The 22765-nt window shown below is 52.1% G+C and overlaps 1 protein-coding gene across 9 annotated transcripts; it reads right to left on the reverse strand.

The window, feature by feature from the left end:
• Positions 1-7368: 7368 nt before the first annotated feature.
• On the reverse strand, positions 7369-22683 carry Mst1r (macrophage stimulating 1 receptor). 9 transcript variants are annotated; one of them, XM_075964654.1, is made up of 20 exons: positions 21135-22683; positions 16592-16780; positions 16380-16508; positions 16031-16201; positions 15412-15569; positions 14913-15078; positions 14682-14818; positions 13940-14101; positions 13760-13853; positions 13389-13601; positions 13157-13303; positions 12910-13075; positions 12669-12761; positions 12380-12559; positions 11956-12036; positions 11677-11858; positions 11487-11596; positions 10667-10832; positions 10145-10281; positions 7369-7930 (listed from the first exon to the last, which is right to left on the reverse strand). In XM_075964654.1, the coding sequence occupies exons 1-20, from the start codon at positions 22368-22370 to the stop codon at positions 7672-7674; spliced, it is 4176 nt and encodes a 1391-aa protein (XP_075820769.1). In that variant the 5' UTR covers positions 22371-22683; the 3' UTR covers positions 7369-7671. The 9 variants fall into 9 exon arrangements, 8 of the variants coding, with proteins under 8 accessions (XP_075820769.1, XP_075820767.1, XP_075820766.1 ...); XM_075964652.1 differs by having other exon boundaries at positions 13389-13604; positions 21135-22662; XM_075964651.1 differs by having other exon boundaries at positions 12380-12586; positions 21135-22635.
• Between the last annotated feature and the right edge of the window lie 82 nt (positions 22684-22765).

The raw sequence follows: 22765 nt of genomic DNA on the forward strand, positions 1-22765 counted from the left end.
AAGAATGACAAAGTATGGGGTAACAGGGGCCCCACCCACTGAAGATGGTGCTTCTCTGGAGACTTTAGAAGGCAGAGGAACTTAGGGTTCTCAATGACATTAGACTGCTATAGATCGGCTTTGTCCTTCCTTTACCAATCAGTGACTACTCTACCCAGGCCAGCCCCTGAGTAAAGACAGTGTCCTAGAGAAGGCTAAGGTAAGGTCAAGGAAGAAGAGTAGTCGGGAGAGCCTGAGGGCTTCCCTGACACTGGCCCTCTGCAGGAACAGTGCCTCTTTACTACTTTGTCTGATAGAAGAGGGTGAGGGGCCCAGGCTCAGCCCCAGGCTCCCCTCCCCTGTGTTCCCTGCTTCTGCGCCCGCTCCAGGGACAGCAGCTCCTTGGCAGTCTCTGCTGCTCCAGATGGTTTTCCTCTGCCTGTGCCTCATAGAGCCCCCTCCCCAGAGCCACATGTCCCTAAAGCCCAGGACCGGTATCTTGGAGGAGTGGGTATGGGGGTGGTGGAGGTGGGGCCTCTACTCAGAATCTTCAAGTCAGAATGTTCTAGCTCTTGTCACATTGTGTCCGTTTTGTTCTGGCCATAATGAGAGCATAGCATTAGGCACAGGGCTAGGCTACGGCAGCCACAGTGTTAACCAAGTGCCACTTACAAGATGGGGAATTATAGGGATATAGCAGGATAGGACCAGTCTCACAATCAGGACATGGCAGGTGCCAGACTGAGCACACAGTGTGTGTGCTCAGACCGGTATTGTATGTACAGCAAGGACAAGCTAGTCAAAGCTCCTGATATGAGTAGACATGTAAAAAAAAGAAAAAAAGTAAGCTTTTAGGCTTGATCAGTAATTTTCCCTCTTTTCTTTGATGGGGAAACAGAAAGGTAGGAAGGAACCAAATCTACTTGGATCTCAGATCCAGGGCTACCCTGAGGCTCAGCACTGCTCTCCAGATAGAGGACAGGTCATTGGCATGGGCCTACTTCTGGAAGTTCTTCCCTTGGCAGTCAGATCCTCCTTTTCCCTCCAGCTCTGAGCTCTAGGGCTACGCCCCCTGTGTTCCCTCCAGGCCTCAGTCTTGCCACCCAGGAAACAGGTTCGTGGAGAATGCAGCTGTAGGCTTGTCCTCCTCCAAGGCAACATGTTTTCACAGAGGTTAAAAATAGTGTTTACAGTTGGCCGTGGGGTGCAAGGCTATGTGACCAGGGACTAAGGCTGGCACTGTGCTGCATCCGCACCTTTTTGATTGGCTGCTGGGCAAAGACTGACTCAGCCACATTTCAGGCCCCTTGTGCCACCCTCCCTCTTCAGTTAAGATAGGGAACAGGCAGCTTGGATTCCTAGGAGCTAAACTGCTTTTCACTGCGCTGTGCCTGGGAACGGGTTTGCAGGCTCTCTCTCATACACACACACATCCTTGCAGAACACTATTCATTAACCTCGGGTCTGAGCAAGCTACTTGCTTTCCCGTGATGAAGATGCTGGTAGCAGCCTCTAATATGTATATGATATAAAAGTTGAGCTGTACCTGGGAAGAATGGGAAATGAGGTAGGAAGGATATCCTAAGAGACACCCTCACCCCTGCTGCCTGCTTACTTGATGACTGAGCTCACTCACTCTACCTTGTTCAGAAGTGAGGAATAACCCCATTTTCCAAACCTGGAATTCTTTGTGAGCAACTACCCTGGGGTCTCTTAGAGGAAGAGAGCAGAGCCAGCTGAAGGGTCTGGTCCAGGAAAGCCCTTCCCACCTGTGAAGCGAACATACCTTAGAGCTATGACAAGGGTGACTAGGAGTGATCCCATTCTTTCGCTGTGCCTGCACAGTGTGGGGCACACAGGACACAGCCCGACAGCCGTTCAACGAGCTGGGCACTCTGGCGTCTATATTACAGACACCGAACTCATGGCCCAGAAAGCAGTTGTGGAATTGAATCAGATGTGGAAGCCAGAGTCCCTGACTCTGGACCCATATTGTAGAAACACGTGGTGCTGCCACTGGGTGCCACTCCAAGGCCATGCCGTAATGAGCTCTGCTGGAAGAGAGCCAATGGGCCTTGCTCCGGGGAGCTGCAGCCCCAAGCCCCACACTTAAAGCTGTGTCTCTCTTGTACCTGTTTCCCTCCTGGTAACTTCGCAAGCAGCTCAGGGCCTGGGAAAGGTTATGTTCTTGGTATGGATGGTAAGCCAGTAGTGCCCTCCCAGGAGCTGGATGATGGTCCAGCTGCACACTCTGTGTGGCCAGGCTAAGTCCTCTGTCATCAGAACTCTTGACCGACTGAAGCCCATTCTGATCTCACCCAGCTGAGGGGGGCAGGGTGAAGACGCTTCCAATCTAGGACCCTTTTGCTTGGTTTCTGAGGATAGTGCCCCCATGCCCTCCCCCCCACACTTGTTTTTTAAATAGTCTCTCTCCAGGAAGAAGGGCGTCCAATTCTATTTCTGATTCTGGGAAGTGAGGAGGGCCAATGTGTTGCCATGGTAACCTGAAATCCCCTCCCCCCCAGGCTAAGCCCATTCCCCAGGCTGTAGGCCTTGGAGGGTGAAGTGGAAGGGGTGGCAAGGAGAAGCTGAGGAATTTGGTTTGAGGGTGAAGTCAGTGTCTCCCCTGGGAAGGCAAATGCCCAGCTTGGCCTTCCCTCTTAAACTTCACCACACCTTCCCAACAGACACTGTGGGAGACCCAACCTTAGAAGATCCAGTCACCCCGGGAGAAAATTTTCTCCCCTATGCATCAGGCTGAAGCCCTGTCACCTAATAGGGCCCTAGGAAATGCGGAAGTGACAGAAAGGGCATCGAGGGGAGAGGGGAGACTATGTTCTACCAGGAGTTCTGTGACCCCGAGGTCAGCCTGGCCTGCTTGTCCAACACAGACCATATTTCGGGCTCTGCTGTATCCTTAAAAGGCAGCTAGCTCTTAACCCTGCTTCTGCAGCCTTCCGGTGCACCTGCCTTCAACACTTGGGGCCCTGGGAACGCTCTAGACATCTGGGAAAAGACGGCTTGGAAAACCTAAGATCAGAAGGCTCCTTCAGTGGCCTCGCGGTGTAGTCCTATACTGAACAATGGATCAGAAACTGAGGTTTATTTCCCTGGGGCTTTGTCTCTGGGCCATGTACATCAGCTGAAGTGCTCCCAAGGCTGCAGATCCGCTGTGTTAGATCTGTGTAGGGAGGGCATCCCATCTAACAGAGCAGAGCCCAGACAAGGGAAGGCTTCTGAAATGACCCTAAAGGTTCTTGTTACCCAACCCTGTCTCGATGCTGAAGGGAAATTGAGAAGGGCCTCAGTTTCCTAGTTCTGTGCTCCCTTCCACTCCTTTCTGGAGCAACGTAAGAGACCCTAAAGCCCTAGACCATTGGCAGCCCTGCAGTTTATCCTGGCCAAGGTTCACCCATTCCATGGAGGCGAGGCTAGTCTGTAAGGGAGTTAGCAACTCTTGCTACCTGTCCCACCTCCACCACCGCAGAGGAAGACAGCCAGAGAAGAGACCCCCCAGCCTCAGGGAATTTAGAGGTGAGGCGATGTGGAATCTGGGATGTGGAAGGCAGAAGCCACTAGTGTTGGAAGGCGATGGCTTCTGAGCTCTAGGCACAGAGAAATTTAAATAACAGATGTTTAAACAACCTTCCCTGCAAGCCGCCGGTGCAGTGACCCCTCTGCTGTGATGTGTTGCAGCTTAAAAATAGCCCACGATGAACTGCTCTGAGCCCCAATTGACTCAAGCTTACGTAACTCTGCGTGAAAGATAGCCAGCCGCATCAGCCGGAGGGAGGGCAATGGCACAGCCGCCCTGACTACTGCTCACAGCTGGCTGCGCCTTGCCTCTACCGGGAGCAGACCCCCATCCAGAAGCCAGCATAAGTAAGGGGTGAAGCACACGTGACTTCATGGCTACAGCACATAGATTTGCAACCAAGCCTGCAGAGGGGGTGTGAGGAGAGCCAGGGACCTGAAAAGACCTAGACCCTGTGGAGAGGAATCGACGAGATAAAGAGACCAGAACGCCCGCTTGACAGGGTGGCTGGAACTGCCCAGGGTATTCATGTTCCCCTTTGAGAAGGGGCCTTCTTGACAGAACAGGTCGGCAAAACTTATTAATGAGTGACCGACGCCAGTACTGCCATAGAGCCCAGCGATGGAGCTAACTCCTTTGAGACCTCCAATTCTCCAAGGAACAGCAACATCCCTGGAGGAACTAGCAGCATGGGAGAGGGAGTGCTGGCTTCCAAGCTAATTGAATCCTGTGATATTTGCTATCAGCTACTTCTCTATTGGATGCTAGATCCACAGCTGGCTGCAAGCCTGTGCAAATGGCTAAGCCAACTGGAAGGAAGCGAGGGGTGGGGAGGGGGTTCGTCTCTTTGACACTGAGAACACTGGTACTCACTGGTCCCTCTGCCGGTACCCATGCCGAAGCCCTTTAACGAGTCAGTAACTTCACTCAGTTCCTACCAACGGAACTCAAAATAGGAATCACCGCAGGCCAGATCCCCTGTGGTCCAGTGGAGCAAGAGTGTGACAAAGCATATTGGGAATCTCAGGCCAGACTTATGGTTCCCCTTCAAAGCAGGTCAGTCCTCTCATTGCATGCCTTCCAGGTGCTAGACAACAGTGACACCAATGGGCAGTCAGCAGGCTATGAGTCATCAGCTGCTTTCTTAGTCCCAGCTGCCACCATGGCTTCCCCTGGCCTTTGTTGACATTTGCTTGCCCCTCGGCCCCACTGGTTTGTCCCAGAAGGAGACAAGACATGTTCATTTGTTTGGAACAGAATCTCATGTTGTCCAAGCTAGTCTCGGGCTTATTATGTAGCCGAGGCTACCCTTCAGCTCTTGATCCTCTTGCCTCTGCCTCCCAAGTGCTAGGATTACAGGTTTGCACAATCATGCCTGACTGGAAAGGTTAGTAACTTGCTGTCCACAGCTCTTGGTGGGAAGGTTGGACTTCAGAGTCCTGGAAGAAAACTCTAATCATGCCATCCTAACCTGGTGGGAGGCCCAGGCCTGGCAAGGCCATTAACCTAGTTCTCCTTTCCACTAGTCAGTTACTGTACCTGAACAATCTCCCAGCCACACTACCACACACACACATGCATGCACATGTACTTAAACACGCATGTTAGAAGAGAGGCAGTCCAGCCTTGCTCAGTCAAAAAGGCCATTCAGAGCCGGGCGGTGGTGGCGCACGCCTTTAATCCCAGCACTTGGGAGGCAGAGGCAGGCGGATCTCTGTAGGTTCGAGACCAGCCTGGTCTACAAGAGCAAGTTCCAGGACAGGCTCCAAAACCACAGAGAAACCCTGTCTCGAAAAACAAAAAAACAAAAAACCAAAAAAACCCCCAACAACAAAAAGGCCATTCAGAAACCTCCTTAGTATGTCAAACCCATCTGGAAACCTAGAACCTCCCTGTATGACCCCCTGCCCCTGCAGCTCAGGCACCAATTTGAAATCCTAAAACAGTTTCAATTCCTGACACCCTAGAATCTAGAGCCTATATGGACTTGGAACTATCAGATGGCTGAAAATGGAGCTCAGAGCCTGGGAGCTGTTGAATGTGTTGTAGGGTACAAACCAGTACCCCCAGTACCTGTTTAACTGGAGCTCTTTCCTGGATAATTCTGACCCTGGAGGCCTTTGGTCCAGGAAGTTCATGTTAATGGGCTAACTGCTGAAAGAATTTATGTTAGCCTTCAAATGAGGGTTCTCTGGCTGACGGCATATCAGCAGGACTGGTGCTAGCCTAAAGTATCATCACGTGACAGTCAGACCCCAAATTCCACATTCTAGCTAAATAGGAAACCAGCTACCCCCTTAGCTCTGCCTCTCACGCAGTTCTCTGGGACCCCTTTCTATGCTAAGTTCTCCTTCCGTCCGCAGTCACCTTTCCTTTCTACCCTTTCTAGTGAACAGATGAGCCAGTGGGGAACAAGCCCTTCACATCACCCCAACTCATGGCTTAGAACTCTGGGAAGGAACAACGCAGCTGTCCTGTCTTCAACAATATAAGGCCAAGCAGTCAGTGACCAGGTCTGCAAGGCCACAACTTCCTCTGTGCCGATGCTGAGACACCAGGGATGGCGCTGGGAGTGGGTGGGCAGTTTCCTTCCACTCCCAGAACCCTCCCCTTTACACCTGCTTCCCAGCAGAAGGGTCCATTGTCACACTTTACACACATGTCCTTAGGGTCCTTTGGATCCCTAGAACCTCTTTCCAGTCCAAGATACCCAGACAGGTAGCAATATGGGTAGCAAATAGCTGGATGGCTGCTGTGCCAAGGAGACCCCATTTAGGAAAGAGCTCTGGCTCCAAATCCGGGTCCCTCGGTGACAGACCGTTTCTAAGGCGCTCACAGGAACCGAGCCTTCCCTTCTTACAGACCTAGGAGACATCCAACCAGAGGAGTGGAGGAGACCATGGCGGGTGGGCTTAGTCAAAGGAGAGATAACATTGAGATCTATATCCTAGACCCAGGCTCCCCAGCACTCCAGTTCCTAACACCATGAGGTCCCCTCGGTAGGCAGAGCATAGGGGAGAGGTAGGAGTTGGGATTAACTCCTCCTCCAGAGGAACATGCCCCTCCAACCGCTATGCTGTAGTGTCCTGAGGGTATAAATAGCTAAGGAAGTTGGTCCTTTGAGGTTGGCTCCTTGCAAGTGTAGAGCTGATGTCTCTCTGAGAGAGCCTTCTTCTCAAGGTTGCAAATGCAATGCTGGCAAAGATGGGAGGCAGGCAAGTCTGCATACCATGACAGTGAATGTACATGTATGTATTTGTATGTGGACTACATAGGGAACCTAGGAGAACTGTGGAGGGAGGGGCAGCTCAGTAGCTAATTTGAGCTCTGGAAGAAACCATCTTGGCTGTTGCATGGTTCAACACTCAACCTACCCCCTTGGTTCATCCAGCAGTCCACGGGGCCCTATAATTTGATCTGGGCATGTTCACAGGCCCCTTTAGAGTCACAGGGGCCTTTGCACAAAATCTCTCTCTCTCTCTCTCTCTCTCTCTCTCTCTCTCTCTCTCTCTCTCTCTCTGATTTATTTATTACATATATAGTGTTCTGCCTGCATGTATGCCTTGCAGGCAAGAAGAGGGCACCAGATCTCATTACAAGTGGTTTTGAAACACCATGTGGTTGCTGGGACTCAGGACCTCTGGCTGAGCAGCCAGTGCTCTTAACCACTCAGCCATCTCTCCAGCCCTGCCCAAAATCTCTTATCTGAACTCAGCTTCTAATAGACTATCCCCTCCTGAAAGAGCTTTGGCAAGATAACAGCTCCTGGGAGCCTTCCCTCACCTCTCTAAAGTAAACCATCCATCCCCTCTGCGTGCCTCCTTTCTTTCACAGCATATGCCATAATTTGTGCTTGAATATTCATTTATTTGTTTTAGTGGTTTACACTATGGTATCTGCATGATCACTGCTAAGTCCTCTCTGCTCAGCAGACAGGGTATAAAACAGCATTCCATAAATACATGCTACAAAAGGATTGCCCTCACCAGCTCATGCTGGAGTGAGGGGCTTAGACGGGCTGTTTCCCACCTTCAGTAGCTTCAGAAAGCTAAAGGCTGGAGGTTCAATGCCCTTTAGTTTGTCATAGCCCAGAGACAGATTGGGGTTAGCTCAAGGCCACTTAGCAGATTCAGTCCGTGACCTTCTGAGAGCTTAGGTCAAGTGGGCAGAGGCGGCTCTGAGAGAGGCCGGGGCCTCGATGTGCCTCTGTGCTGCTGTGTTGAGGACTGTGGCTGCTCTGGAAGCACACTCACATCATCCAAGATGCTGTGACCTAAGTTCACGTAAGCTGGGGACAGCTGTACGTAGTGGTCCCCAAGCAGAGAGCTCACTACCTGTTCCACTTCCATCACGAGGGCTCTGAAGGTGGGCCGTGCTGCTGGGTCAGCCTCCCAGCATCGCAACATCACCTGGTACCTGTAAAAAGAGGGATGTCAGGTATAGGTGTACTCCTACTGGGGGGGTTCTGGGCAGCCCGATTCCCAGTGAACAAAACAGAGATGAAGATCCGTGACAGGGCCTAGAGCCCCATCTGAACAGTGTTGGCTCTTCTCATCGCTGAGATGCCTGGCAGAAGTCCAGATACCTCAGCAGAAAAGGGTTGCCGGCGACTATGCCCTGGGGCCTTATCTGTGTGATCTTGAGTGTGTTCTCCAACTTTTCCGTGCCTAGATGGCCTCTTCTGACCACACCGTTAGGGGCACAGGGTAAAAAGACACTTGCGAAATCCTCAGTACATAGTTAAGAGGCTCATGAAATAGGATCATCACACCTTTCCAGATCAGATATAAAGTGAGGATTAAGCCCTGCAGAGAGAGTTGGGCTTGGTGGCACACACCTGTAATTCCAGCAATGCTGGGAGGTGGAGGGAGAAAGATCAGGCATTCAAGAACAGCTTTAGCTACACAAGGGGTATGAGGCCAGCCTGGGCTACATAGTGAGTTCTAGGTTAGCCAAAGATACAGAGTGATAGCCTGTCTCAAAAACAAACCAACAGGGGGCTGGAGAGATGGCTCAGCGGTTAAGAGCATTGCGTGCTCTTCCAAAGGACCCGAGTTCGATTCCCAGCAACCACATGGTGGCTCACAACTATCTGTAATGAGGTCTGGTGTCCTCTTCTGGCCTACAGACATATATGCAAACAGAACAGTGTGTCCATAATAAATAAATAAATATTTAAAAAAAAAAACAAACCAACAAATAAATACATACCCAGCACAGTAAAAGATGCCTTTAACCCCAGAATTTGGAAGGTTGAAGCAGAATTAACCTGCATTTAAGGCTAGCCTGAGCTACAGAGACCCAGCCTCAAAAAAAAACTGCAGCAAAAAAAAAAAAATCCAGGAAAGTTAAACGGGAACTGAAAGAGAAGCATATGGAACAGCTCCGGTGACAGCTCAGGTCCTAAGGCTCAAGTTCTGTAGATTGGCCTGCTGGATCCTAGAGCCTGCCTTATCACCGTAGGGACGGCATCCTGCCTTAAATCATAGTCTCAGTGTTTCAGACTCCCCAAGGGGAATGTTGTTATGATACCCACCTTACAGATGAGCAAAACAGAGCCCAGCAAGGAAAAGGGACTCCCCCATTAGTGCCCTCTGCAGTGGGCCACTTAGACCTCCCTTTTCAGTGACTTAGAGTGTTACCTGTTGACAGCTCTTAGCTTGAGCTTTCTCTAGGCAGAAGGGAAACACATTTTCCAATTTCACATCTGCTCACCTGTGACAGTGACTGAGACTGACTAATGCTTGAGACAGAGACCTGGCCCATTGGTCTCAATTTCAGAAAACTCTGAAGGGCCAGCCCGCTCCGACAGGGCTGCACTATGCGCTCCGTCCCTCTCATGATTGCATCCCAGCCACCTCCTCCCTCTGACAAGCCGTTTCCACTGTCTCTCCCCAACCTACCAGCTTCATCTGTTCAGGGAGCCTGTCTTAGATCCAGGCAGGCAGTAAGGTTAATTTCTCTTACCGTAAACCGTGTGCATAAAAAAACCAGATAGCCGAAAAGTCAAGGCCAAGATGGGCGAGCCCTGAGAACTACCCAGAGCCTTTCTGGAACACAGCCTGGGACAGGAGTCATCAACGGCTCTACCTGTGACCTGGTTTTGCCTGTTCTAAGCATGCAGACCTGAGCACAGCTGAGTATGCCTACTGATTAGGGAGCCAAACCTACCCCACGGGCACTGATGACACAGCTACCGCCATCCCTTGGGAATGAAAAAAAATCTGAACTACGTGCAGTGCAAAAGCCCTGCTGGAGAGATGCAAAGGGACCGGTGTGGGAGCTAACTAAACCTTGCTTTGAGGCTGAATGAGTGGAGGAGATGGAAAACAGCCCCTCTTTCCCTTTGCAGCAATGGGGTTTGGAAAGAGATCCGGGAAACCAAACCACTGGCCTCAACCCAGACTCTGAGTTGGAATGCTGTTACCATGGCAACTGTGAGGGCCTCTCAGAGTCCTTCCTTGCATGGGGGTGGGACCAGTACACAGATAAGTAAACTAAGTCCCAGAGAGGCTCCCTTTCCTGGTCAACCAAAGGGTCAGACAAAAAGCCAGGCAGGGCTTGGTCTCTTGCCCCCTCCCGCTTCTCTGGAGCCCAGTCCTGCCCCTCTATCGCCTTTTACATACTCACAGTGAATTGGGACAATACTCAGGCTGGGGCAGGCGACGGCCCTGAGCCAGGAAGTAAGTGAGGTCGAAAGGGTCGATATGGGGGTATGGTGGAGCGCCCCGTGTGAGCAGTTCCCACAGCAACACACCAAATGACCACTGTTGGAGAAAGGTGAGGAGATTCACTCAACTATCACCCCAAATTTTGGTGGGCAGGTGAGCCCTCCAGGTCCTCTACCTCTCAGGATTCTTTACTGGAAATGAAGGACCACACCTCTGCACAGAGCTCATTCCTTAATACTGTACAAATATCGTTCCTTCGTCTCCCACAACGTGACTTGAGCCCTGGACTGTTCATAAGGAACAGATGAAAGCACAGACTTCTGCCCTGGCAGATACCAGATTCTAGTTCACATCTGTCCAAGACAAAGGAGCTACGGGGTCTGCCTAACCTGGGGAGTGTCTGGACTCAGATTACGCAGAAGCAGGGCAAAATACTCTAAGGCATGGAGGTCAAGTGGACCTGGAGTGGAGGGTACCTTACCACGTCAGACTTGGTGGTGAATCTGTAGGTCTGAAGGCTCTCCAGGGCCATCCACTTGACAGGCAGGCGAGCATGGCGGTGCTGTCGGACGCTATAGTATTCCTTGTCTAGGATGTCACGGGCCAGACCAAAGTCAGCCACCTTGACTGTGAATGACTCGTCCAGCCTGAGAAGAGGGTATCACACAGAGAACTGATGCTCAGCTGGGGCTGTAGCTCAGGGGCAGACACTTGCTTAGCACTGGCTCCTGCCAGGTCTGGACCCACCGCTTCCTAGCCCTTCGAAGGACTGAAGAATCACACTGTGGGGCTGGCGAGATGGCTCAGAGGTTAAGAGCACTGGCTGCTCTTCCAAAGGTCCGAATTCAATTCCCAGCAACTACATGGTGGCTCACAGCCATCTGTAATGAGATCTGGTGCCCTCTTTCTGCCATGCAAGCATACATGGAAGGAATGTTGTATATATAATAAATAAACAAATCTTAAAAAAAAATCACACTGTGTGGTGGCACACACCTTTAATCCCAGCACTCGGGAGGCAGAGGCAGGCAGATCTCTGTGAGTTCGAGGCCAGCCTGGTCTACAAGAGCTAGTTCCAGGACAGGCTCCAAAGCTACAGAAAAACGCTGTCTTGAACCCCCCCCCAAAATAAAATAATATAAAAAAATCACACTGTCTTTTTACCAGGTAGACAGAAAAATGTCTAGCCCTGCAGAGTGCAGAGCAAAGGGTGGACTGCGTCCTCTCCTAAGGTGGCCTTGAGCAGCTGCATAGCCTCATAACTGTCCTTTTGTTTCACCCCAGCTACTTGAGCCACTCACATGCAGTTCCTAGCAGCCAGGTCCCTGTGCACAAACTTCTGCTCTGCCAGGTACTCCATTCCGCAAGCTACCTGCAGGCCAAAGCTGATGAGGTCCTTCACTGTGGGGTTCTGTGGCACAGGGAGACTGGTGAGTACAGGCAGAGGTGGGTGCGGCCGACACCTCCCACCCCGGATGGAAGGGCACTGACCCTCTGAGGGGAGCGGATGAAACGAAGCAGGTCTCCGTGGCGCATATAGGGCAGCAGCACCCGGGGGAGGCCCTCTGGGGGTAGCACAATACCGATGAGAGCCAGAACGTTCGGGTGGTGGAGGCCTCGCATGAGCAGCCCTTCCCGCAGGAAAGCTTCTACCTCCTGCACCTCTGTGATGCCTGTAGAGTAGCGCAGGTCAGGCCAAGGGAGAGATGGAGATGGTGGGGGTTCAGCCTGAGACCACCCTTCTGCCCACCCAGCCTAGGCCTCACTTACGACTCAGTGACTTAACGGCACAGTGGATTTGGTTCTGTGCCTCATCTGTATACTCTCCATGGTAGACAACACCAAAGTGGCCTGGAAAGAGCGAGATGGTAAAGAGGGACTTCAGTGCCTGGACTCACTGCATGTCCCCTTATAACTAGCAACCTCGGAGCCCCAAACTGACCAGGGTGACATTAAAAACAAGCAGCAGCCACACAATGGTGGAACCATTTTCCATCCTCCCATGCCCACTTATCCATACCAGAAGCCACTGAAGATTAAATTCTTCAAAGATGACCACACGGAGGATCAGAAGTTAAGTAGTAGCCTCAAGGTCATACAAGTTAGTGAAGTCTACTTGAACTATCCCTTGAGCACAGGTCAATCTCAAGACTCCTCCTCTGCCCTGTCCCACCTCCCAATCCATCCCCCACACCTTTGCCAATGACTTGGTCACTGTGGATGACCACGTGTTCATGGGGAATCAGTACATCCTTGACCTCGGCCAGGAGTGTCCTGTCCAGATCCTTGAGCCGCATCGAATCTGTTCGCAGTAGTGGGATATTTGTCCCATCCCTGTTATCCGAAGATTCCTCCCAGCTCCGAGGTCTGGAAGCTATATCATCAATGTCAGAGGGTGTTGCTGGGGAGAGGGAGCGAGAGCTAGTGGGGAGGGTCAAGCCCTGGCTTCTAGCGCCTTCCACCATCTCACCAAGGCTACTTACCTCTGTAGTCAGAGCCAGAGTAGAATGTAGACAGGGACATGGCTCCGGGAGACCGATCCAGAGATGACAGGTCATCCAAGTTGGAAGCAAGGACTGTGGAAAGACAGCCCCTGGTGGTGAGCCTTTCCAAGCTCCTGGAGACCAAGTCCCACCGAGGAAATGTGGGATACCCCCAAGTTCTGGGGATCGCAGACACTAGTTTGGAGGTACAGGCTGAATCTAGATGGGTGTAGGGGCTTACCTAGCTGCTTTTTCCGTCTCCGGGAGTTGAAGACCAGGGCAATGGCCAGTGCAGCCACGAGCATGATCAAAGCCAGCAGAGCAATTATGAGTGTACTCTGTGAGGCCCTGCCTGGGCCTGACCGAACCACTTGGCCCAGCTTGTGACACTCACCATCTACGCAGACCTGAAAGCAGATGGCAGTTTAAACCCAGACTGCAGACCCTTCAGCTTGTGGTTTCCTGAAAAGACCAGCTGTGTCACCTACCTGCAATGGGACACCATCCTTGCCAAGTTGCAGGGAAGGGGGCAGGGGGCAGACCACCATATTCCCCCGGAACTCGTGTTGGCAGATCTCACCACCCACGGTCATGTTCACACTCACGCAGTCTGCCACAGCGCCAAGCCCAATATACTGCAGAGACAGTCATGAAAATCAGCCAGAGGCTGGACTCTTGTCTCTTAACCACCATTGTCCCTACCCTACCCCTTATACCCACCTCGAATTTAACTGAATGCTCTTCAGGCTTCAGTGGGGCTAGGCCAGCTCTGGGTGGACTGGGTGGGGGCAGGAAGCGAAAACCAGGCAGTATGAAGCCAGCTCCTCCATCCCCCCAGGCGCTCAGATTCCCTGTTGCCCACCCCTGACGGTTTCGGACCACATATTCTGGCAGGCGGCACTGACGCTGCTGTTCCAGAAACTGCCCTGCGCACTGCTGAGACCCACATAAAAGTAGTTAGGCAAATGGCCCACGCCTGACTGCTCCAGTCTCCTTAGCCCAGTGTGAGGTGATGCTGGACATCAGGGGACTGGTCCAGCCTCCCCGCCGCCCACCTACCCCCTCCCCCCGCCACCACCTGCTCTACTCACGCTGTTCTGCACTGTACTTTGTCCATCATGGAATAATAGCTCTAGGCGCCATACAGAAGTCAGATGCTGGCCATGGATCATGACATGAGAGCCACTGCGAAGGGAGGGTGTTGGGGTTAGAGGACTCAGGGAACCGACTCATTTCTTGGAGGCCAAAGTAGCCAAGGAGGTGGCACTTACCTGTAGCCACAGTTGGGGCTGATGTCCAACACAATGGGGTCCTCCTTGTAGTGAAATGTCCAGGAGCCAGGCACCTCAGCACCTCCAATCTGCAGATGAACAGGGACCCTGGCTGTGCCAGCTCCAGGAGGTGTGACACATAAGATCTGTTCCTCACTGACCCTGCAGGATGGAGGGATTGGGCACAGGGGCACCTTCTTATGATGAGAGTCTTACCTCCTCTAGGGATTAGTAACCCCTCCTACTTCCTCTGTTGGTTGTCTTCCCCACCCACCTACACTCCATGGGTCTGGAGAGAGGATGCTCCCAGTAAGACCTCCAAGAAGGCAGGGACGGAACAAGTTCCTGTACCCTTGGCTGGAGACAGTGGCCTCTGTGGTGGGCTCTCTTGTCTCTGGGTTGGAGGGGACAGCAAATCCTTCTTGAAACTGATCCCTACATTGACCATGTGACTGAGCCCTCTTCTCCACACTGGCAGTATCTAGGTACCCACCTGGTGCAGCTCCCTGGGTGGGAACAGAAGAAAGGGTCTCACAAGGAAGGTGCTGCTTGGTTGTCCCCATCAGAGATAGGGAAAGGGGGAATGCATTGTACCTGAGACTTGAGGTGACCTTAGGCAGCAGCCAGGAGGAACCTGATAGGTTCCTTCAGATATCAGTCCAACTCAGGATGCAGATACAAGTTGGAGCCTCACAGTGGCAGGGACCTGTGGCCTCCTGTGATTTTACCTGATAACACTTACTGTTCCAGCTGGCACTGAGTTCCATTGACCAGTACAGCTCGGCTGGTGCCTATAGACAGGTTCTGGCCTTCGAGTGTGAGATAAGTACCCCCAGCCCGTGGGCCAAAGTCAGGTTTTATTGATGTCAGCAGTGGTTCCTATGAGGATATGGAAATGGAACATTTCATTCCAAGTCCATCCCTCTTGTGCCTCCCACTGACCCAGGGCAAAGACAGAGCAGTATAGACTCACCATGAAAGAGAAGCCTTCCCTAACAGAGCTGCCGTCCACCCGGAAGTGCTTGCCTGCTGGTGTGTTAGTGATGAGAAGGCTGACATTTGTAGTCCCTGCTGCCTGGGTGACCAGAGGCTCCAGCTCACACTCAAGTTCTTCCACAAACGCCTTAGGGTACTCTGGCCTGGGACAGCAGAAGGATACCATGAGGTCAGGAACCCCAGAGGGCTGGCTTCATGCCTGCCACAATCATGGGGCTTATCTGCCAAAGCATGGCAGCTACACCTATGGCTTTCTCTGACAGCAGACAGAATTGGGGTGGGGGGACAGGGACTAACCTTGTCTAGTCCATAACTAAACAGACAAGTAGGGCACATGCAGGTTCAAAATGGGACAGATATCTTAGACACAAGAAGTCAATCTAGCTTGTCCCTACTCTTCACAGAACAGGGTCTCACAGATGAGGGGCTGTTTGGTCACTCTCATCAGGGATAGGGAAAGCGGGGACAGGTTATACCTATAGCTTGGAGAGTGTTTTGGCAGCAGCCGGCAGGGACTTTGGCCCACGGTGATCTGGTGTGTTCCCTCGGGTACCTCATTAGGACGCAGGTAGAAGTTGGAGCCACATAAGGTGAGCCTTGTACTGCCCCTTAGGGGTCCACTGTGAGGATAGAACTGAAGTGGAGAGAACGACCCAAGTTTTTGTGCGGGGTGGGATTCTCTCAGCGCTTCCCCCAGAGTTCTGGCCATACCCCTTGCCTATCTCACACTCCGGTTCCAGTCATTCCAGGTCACACGTTAGTCCTCATTCAGACTTCTTCCTGCCTCCCAAGTCTCCCTCTGTGCCATCCCCTCTGACAAGAATGCCCTGCTGGCCGGGCGGTGGTGGCGCATGCCTTTAATCCCAGCACTCGGGAGGCAGAGGCGGGTGGATCTCTGTGAGTTTGAGTCCAGCCTGGTCTACAAGAGCTAGTTCCAGGACAGGCTCCAAAGCAACAGAGAAACCCTGTCTCGAAAAAAAAAAAAAAGAATGCCCTCCTGTGGGCATTTCAGAGCGCGGAAGATCGTGATCAGGACTTTTTGACTGCACTGCCCTGCTTGTTGCTCTGTCACCTGAGCCCTGGGGTATGCTGTACCTCTGTGATTTCAGGTGGACAGCGATCCTGTTGCCAGGAGGCAGGACACTCCTTCTGCCGGCCACACCTGTCCCCACACCAGCCACATCCCATGAAACGCTGTGCTTTCAGGCAACGCCAACAGGTGAGGAAATGACGGCAGCCAGGGCCCCGGATAGGAACCTTGAAGACCTTGGGGTAACAAACAGGTGGCTCAGCAATTGCTAAGAGTGGGAACTGGGCCCCATCAACCCTGCTGGTCCCTTCTAGATTAGAGAGGTAAGGTCTGCATATCAATGCCTATCTGGGTTTGACGGAGAGGCTATGATACAACCACCTGAACCCCAAGTCCCAACCCCGCACACCTCACCTGGTCCCCAGAGGCAAAGAGTAGGTCATTCCCAAGGCGACTGACGTCCCGCTGAATAGGCTGCCCGCTGCTGCCCAGGGAGAAGTTGGACACGTACAGCAAGTAGCTGAACGATCTGGCTATCTCCACCTGTCATAGGTCTGCTATGAGAAGGCTAGCAAGGGCAGGGGACAGGGATGCAGGGACAGACAATGGTGGCGTGGAGGACCTACCTGTAGGATACGCCCATCTGCAGTGCCCATGTGGGCCACTGTAACATTGCCAAGGCCTGTCACATGCAGCGCGGTGACCTTCACTGATCCTAACATCCCATTGAATAGGTCCACGCGGGAGAAGCCTTCGCTGACCAGCAGAGGGAAGTAGTGGCAGCGGAAGCTGGGGCTGGAGGCCTCTACACCAGGCTGGGAAAATCCAGGCAAGAGAGAGTCAGGGCTCAGGACTGTGCACTGACTCTTTGGGGCTTTTGTCAGTGATTAGCTCTAAACTGCTATCCCTCACCTTGCCTGACTATAGAAGGCCTAGAGCCTACCCCTCACCTACTACCACCATGCTCATAGGCGCTTGGGATAGCAAGGGCAGGGAAGAAGGGAGGCCCAGTCTAGAAAGCCAGATCCCCTGCTGAAGGGACTCTCACCAGCTTGAGAGGAGTGAGGACAGCTCTGGCTGGCCTTTCCCTTTGCTCCCATTTCCTCTGCAATTGTTAAAAACCAGTAGATTACATTCCTGAAACTAGTCACCAAGGTCTACTTCCTTATTTGGCCAGCCACTTCCTCCTTCTGACCTTGACTACCAAGGTTCAGCTATCAAACTATTGAAGTTCAGCAACCAGAAGCCCCATTTGGCTCACCTAATTAACATGCCCAATTAAAACTAAGCACCTCATCCTAACACAGGGTCTTCCCCTTTCCCTTTATAAACCGCCATTTACCTACGTGCCGGTCTGTCTCCTCTATCAGTGACAGTCCTTTGTTCCTCTGAGTCGAATACCTCTGCCCCCTTTCCCTTGTCCCTCATCCCCCATCCCCTTTACTACCGAATCCTAGTCCATTCTAACACAGACTTCCCCCGCTTCTCTTCTTAAAAATCACCCCTGCAGCCGGGCGATGGTGGCGCACGCCTTTAATCCCAGCACTCGGGAGGCAGAGGCAGGCGGATCTCTGTGAGTTCGAGACCAGCCTGGTCTACAAGAGCTAGTTCCAGGACAGGCTCCAAAGCCACAGAGAAACCCTGTCTCGAAAAACCAAAAAAAAAAAAAAAAAGAAAAAGAAAAAGAAAAAAATCACCCCTGCAAGGTCATTTGCTGTTGTTTGTCTGCCAGAGTCAGAAAGCAGGCACTTTAACTTTTCTTCCCTGCTTACTAAAGGATCTCTCTGTGAAAACAGTTGTTTAGGTGCTGTTTGTGCCGGTTCCAGGGTCTGGGAGGCAGCCCCCACTGTGTGGAAGTTCCCTTCACCTACTCCCTGCCTTACCCTGCTAAATCCAGTCTGATGATGAATTATGGAGTCTGTAGACCCTGCTGGTCCACCCGTTCATTCCTTTATCCAAGGCCTTACAGCCCCTCAGGATCTAAGTCAGAAGCCCTCACCCTTAACCAGAGGACTCTCACGCCCCCTGCTGGCCCTTCTCTGCCTGTGTGAGCGCTTCTTAGCAAATGTCCCTCTGGGCTTCATGAGACTGAATTCTGAAGTTAAGTGGCTTCCCAAGACTGGCTATATGGCTCCTTTCCCTGAGATTCTATAGATCTTTAAGTTACCTAAACCTCCCTCAGGTATAAAAATAAAAAAACCAAGGCCCCATGACATGAATGTCAGATTAAGCCTAAGAAGTTGGGAGATTGTGAGTTGAACCTGCTAGGTTTGCTACTCTCAAAGTGAGTTCCAGGACAGCCAGAACTGTCACACAGAGAAACCCTGTCTTGAAAAAAGAAAAACAAAAGAGAGAAGAAGTTGGAAGACATAAACCTCTCCCTTGCTCTTAGCCAGGAGGTGAAAATTCTTAGGACACAGTTGGGAATGAATGGTGCTGGAAAAGTAGGAAGCCACTGTATGCATTTAAGACTTGGGGTTAGCCGGGCGGTGGTGGTGCACACCTTTAATCCCAGCACTCGGGAGGCAGAGGCAGGCGGATCTCTGTGAGTTCGAGACCAGCCTGGTTTACAAGAGCTAGTTCCAGGACAGGCTCCAAAACCACAGAGAAACCCTGTCTCGAAAAAAAAAAAGAGAGAGAGAGATTTGGGGTTGGAGTAGAGGAACAGGAAGGGCCAGAAGAGAGCCCTAGGTGTTCAGAACCTCCTCAGTTCACACAGAGTTAACCTATCCCTGGACCTCAGTGACAAGCAGGACTGGGGAGGGGGGAGGGGGAGGGACAAGAGCAGCAGTGTTGAGTCTAGACACCCCACCCAATCTGGGTCTCTATCCTGTTTGGGTGGGGACTGAGACTTTGTCAGCACTCGAGAAGGAAGAGGAGGGGCGTGACCCTAGCCAGAAACTTGCCAGGTGTTTTCATTGTGACTCAGGGACAGGCGGGGCTCAGGCACTAAGAGGCCCTACTCAGGTAAGAACACGGTCCTGTTTGCTCGCCTCTAGGCCGCAGGGGTCTTAGATTTGGGTCCTAAGATTGACGAAGGTCTCTAGCCCTGAAAACTTGCCTTAAGTGTCCCATTCCCCATAGCTGTTCCACACCCTACCTGAATCCACGTAGGCACGAGTCTTTAGGTCAACCAGTACACAGTGTACACGGTGGCTGCTACTCCAGTGATGATGTACTTAAGTCATCAAACACTGATTTACATATCTTCAGAGATCTGGCAGACCTCCAGACCTGGAGCTGTAGGTAGGGCCCAAGACTAGTTCTCCTGGTGCCTGACACCTCTAGCTAAATTGGGAGAGGTTTTGATTTCCCATCTAGATTTGGACAAAAGGTTCTTACTCCTAGGGTTTCTCAACCTAAATATACTCATCTGAGGAAGAAGAGCTAAAGACCCCCCCACTCGAAGGCTAGGAATGTTGCTCAGCAGCAGAACACTTGCCTAAGAAGTCCAAGGCCCTAGAGATGTTCAATCTCTAGTACTGGAGAAGAAAAAAGAAAAGAAATTTGCACCAGGTCTGGTGTACACTTGTAATACCAGCATTTGAGAGGTGAAGGCTGGAAAATCTTGAATTCAAGGTCAACCTGAGCTGCACGGTTGATTCAAGGTCAGTTTTGGCTACCCACTAAATTCTCTCTCAAAAAACCAAAAACAAACAAAAGACTGAAGATACAACCCCGTGGTAGAGGATTAGCACACTTGAGGCTCTGGATTTGGTACTTCAAGTTCTAAAAGAAAAATGAATTCCCCCTCCAACACTGCGTGTAAATTCTATACCTCCAGGGCATTAACAGAAGGTGGAAATCAATCAGACAAGAGTATCAGAGTCACTGACAGGCCTGGTGTGGCATAGGCCCATAACCCTTGCTTCTCCAGTGGCTGAAGCAGGAGGATTACAAGTTCAATAATTGATTGTGTTTAGAGAGTGAGTTCAAGGCCAGCCTGAGCAACTTTCATGAGACTTTGTTTCAAAATTAAAAGTATAAAAGGAGAGGAGGGCACTGGAGACCCAGCTCAGTGATAGAGCATTTGACTAGTAGTTCCTGGTGTGTCTAAAGGGGGAGGGGAAACAAACAAAATATGTCACAGCAAAATCAGAACACTGTGTGACTGTGGCACCCAGTGCTCCATTCAACCCTTTATCTTGTCCTAATCTCTCAATAGTCTTAGGTGAGACTATTTGAATGGTTTCGAGGAGTTAGTTTTCATTTTGTCCTCAAGCAAGCATTTTTGTCTTTATTTGATTTTACTTTTGGCCCTCAAACCCTGACTAGGCCCCAAGTTAAGGCCCTAGGTCCTCGAGGTAGCATTTTAAAAACATCCTGCTTCCTGTTTGTTTCCTCTCTTCTTCCTCCCTGATGTGATAGGTGGACTGAGAGACCCTCCTGCCTAGGGCAGGGCCTTGGCTACAGAGACAGAAAGTCCAGGCTGGACCCATTCCAACCAGCCCTTCCTACGCCTTTACTCATCCTCAATTGCTTAGAGTTTGCTTGCACAAGACCAGGGTGAGGTTTCCAGGAACCTTCTAGAGCTGAGCTGCAATTGCCTTTCCACTATGTCCCAAATTTTCCTGTAATGATCCTGTGGAGAATGGGTTAGTAAATCATAAAACATGCAGGCTCCCCAAGAAGCTCCCAGACTGCCAAGGTTCCTTGGAACCTGTTGGGGTTCTCTGGCAACCCTGTCTTGCCATCTTTGGAAGGCAGAGCAACACAGTGCCTTCATAGGAAAGTGAAACTATATTGGCAAGCAGCGGCGAATCTTTGACTATGAGCAGCTGCCCATGGAGTTTTTGCCTTTGTGTATACTTCTCTCTGGGTGCCTGAGGGTGTGGGTGGTGGGCAGGTTGGAGGGGATGCCTATCATTTGACCGGGAAGTTGGAAGTTGTGCTGGCAGAGGCACTATGACGTAAGCCCCTCTTCACGTAACCAGGGAAAGTACCTTAAAAATTCAGATAGCAGGAAGGGTGGCAGAGCCTCATGCTGGGATGCGCTTCCAGTATGGCCTCTGTTTGTCTGCTTTCTCCCACTACCTCCAGTACTTAGGAACTGAGAAGGAGCGAATGCTTCACTCTGCCTGCCTTCTCTCTTTCAGTGACAGCAAGGAAATGGCCTGTCTTCAGCCCCACCGAGTACTCACAGGTCAGGGGCCCGCTCTTTCTGCTCACCGGATTAGGACAAAGACTGGGTGGCTGGAAGAATTCGAGGCCTCTCGAGGGGCGAGGAGAAAGTGAAGAGTCACAACAGCGTTCTACGCCCTGTTCAATCAGGGCGTCCAGCTGGTGAATGGGGTAGGCGCATACAACAGAACTGGGACCCGAGCCAGAGCTACCATCCCTGACAGCCGCAAAGACCCCAAATAGCACTTCCTGGCCCTCTGAGGTGCTCAGATCCACAGCTAGAATGGCATCCACGGGAGCAGTGTGGGCTGCCCGAAGCACTGGGTAGGACTGTGTGCTCTTTGGAGGTTCCCGCCGCCGGCGTTTAGGTGCAAACTGACAATCCAAGACCAGCTCCCGGTAGTCACCCATCTCTGGCTCTACAGCATTAAGTCGGGCAAGACGAGTCTGCAGGGCGCCGGGAGGGCTTGTGACACCGGAAGGTTGCACGGTCAGAAAGTAGACAAAGTCTCCTGAGCGGAAGCTGTATACATATTCAATGAGGTAGGAGGCCAGATATTTGGGCAGGACAGATAGCGAAGGAAATCCCGGTTGAAATCCAGAAGCATCTGCCTTGAGGCGACGGATGGACACTGAGTGCGGGCTAAAGCTGGCAGCCAACTCTGGGTCCAGTGAAGATGCCACATAGAAGTAGGAAGCATGGCCCTGCCCAACCACAGTCACACGAGTGCCCCGGGGGCTAGCCACACAGTCCGGGCAGGACTCAGGCCGGTTATTTTTTGCTGAGAAGAGGCAGGCTGGTGCTGCTAAGTGCAGGGATTTCTCCCGAGGCTCAAACTCGTGGAGGAAGCACCGGCCCTGGAGGGTTGAGCCACAGCTGACCAGGGCTGGCAAACCCGGGTCTATCACCAGCACCAGTGTGTCTGTGTCGTTTGGTGGTCCATGAAGGCCTGGACCACAGCTCGCACATGTCTGGCAGCCAGGATCTCCAATAGGGCCGGTGGTTAGGCTCTCTATATACTGCAGGTCAGGCCCAAGCACGTGCAGACGATTGCGTGTGGCCACAAACAGCGCACTCCCATCTTCACTGTCCTCGTAGGCTGCCATGGCCTGTACCTGGCCACCGGCGTGGAAGCTGGGAACCACATACTTAACATCAAAGTCCCGGGAGGCTGAGAAGGGTATTCGTGGGCACTGCCAGTCCAGGTCGGTGGATGCCGCCGGCAACCACAAAAGAAGCATTAGCAGTAGAGACGATTGTAGCAGCGGCAGAAGCAGCCCCATTGAGTCTAGGCTGGAACCTCTCGTGAACCTCAGAAGCCCAGGACTTGACCGGACCAGACTCAGGTCCGACCTGAGACCAGCATTATTCAGTAGCAGTACTGAAAGTTCCTGGGCAGCTGACCCCCTGCGCTGGTTCCTGGCAAACCCAACCTTTCCCCCTGCCCTGTGGTCTGAGGATCTGGCTGTGGACCCACGGGCAGGGCAATGGCACGACCACCTCACCTGTGGCTCCAGTTGCTTCTTGTAGCTGCCGCTGCCACAGATACTCAGATCAAAGTCGAAAGACGCTGGGCCCCGTGGGTGCGGCCGCGCTGGGGGCGGGGCTACGGGCGGAGCCCTGTTGAAGGCTCTTTCCAGCCCTGTCTGACTCTTTGACTCTTTCCAGCCCTTTCTCC

The sequence above is a fragment of the Microtus pennsylvanicus genome, chromosome 3 (genome assembly GCF_037038515.1).
Source record: "Microtus pennsylvanicus isolate mMicPen1 chromosome 3, mMicPen1.hap1, whole genome shotgun sequence".
Lineage (NCBI taxonomy): Eukaryota > Metazoa > Chordata > Mammalia > Rodentia > Cricetidae > Microtus > Microtus pennsylvanicus.

Coding starts and splice junctions, on each gene's coding strand:
- Mst1r (XM_075964650.1), bottom strand. CDS start 22,370: ATGGGGCTGCTTCTGCCGCTGCTACAATCGTCTCTACTGCTAATGCTT. Junction 13,605..13,759: donor AAAGTACAGTGCAGAACAGC/GTGAGTAGAGCA, acceptor TGTGGGTCTCAG/CAGTGCGCAGGGCAGTTTCT. Junction 10,833..11,486: donor CTGGCTGCTAGGAACTGCAT/GTGAGTGGCTCA, acceptor CCCTCTTCTCAG/GCTGGACGAGTCATTCACAG.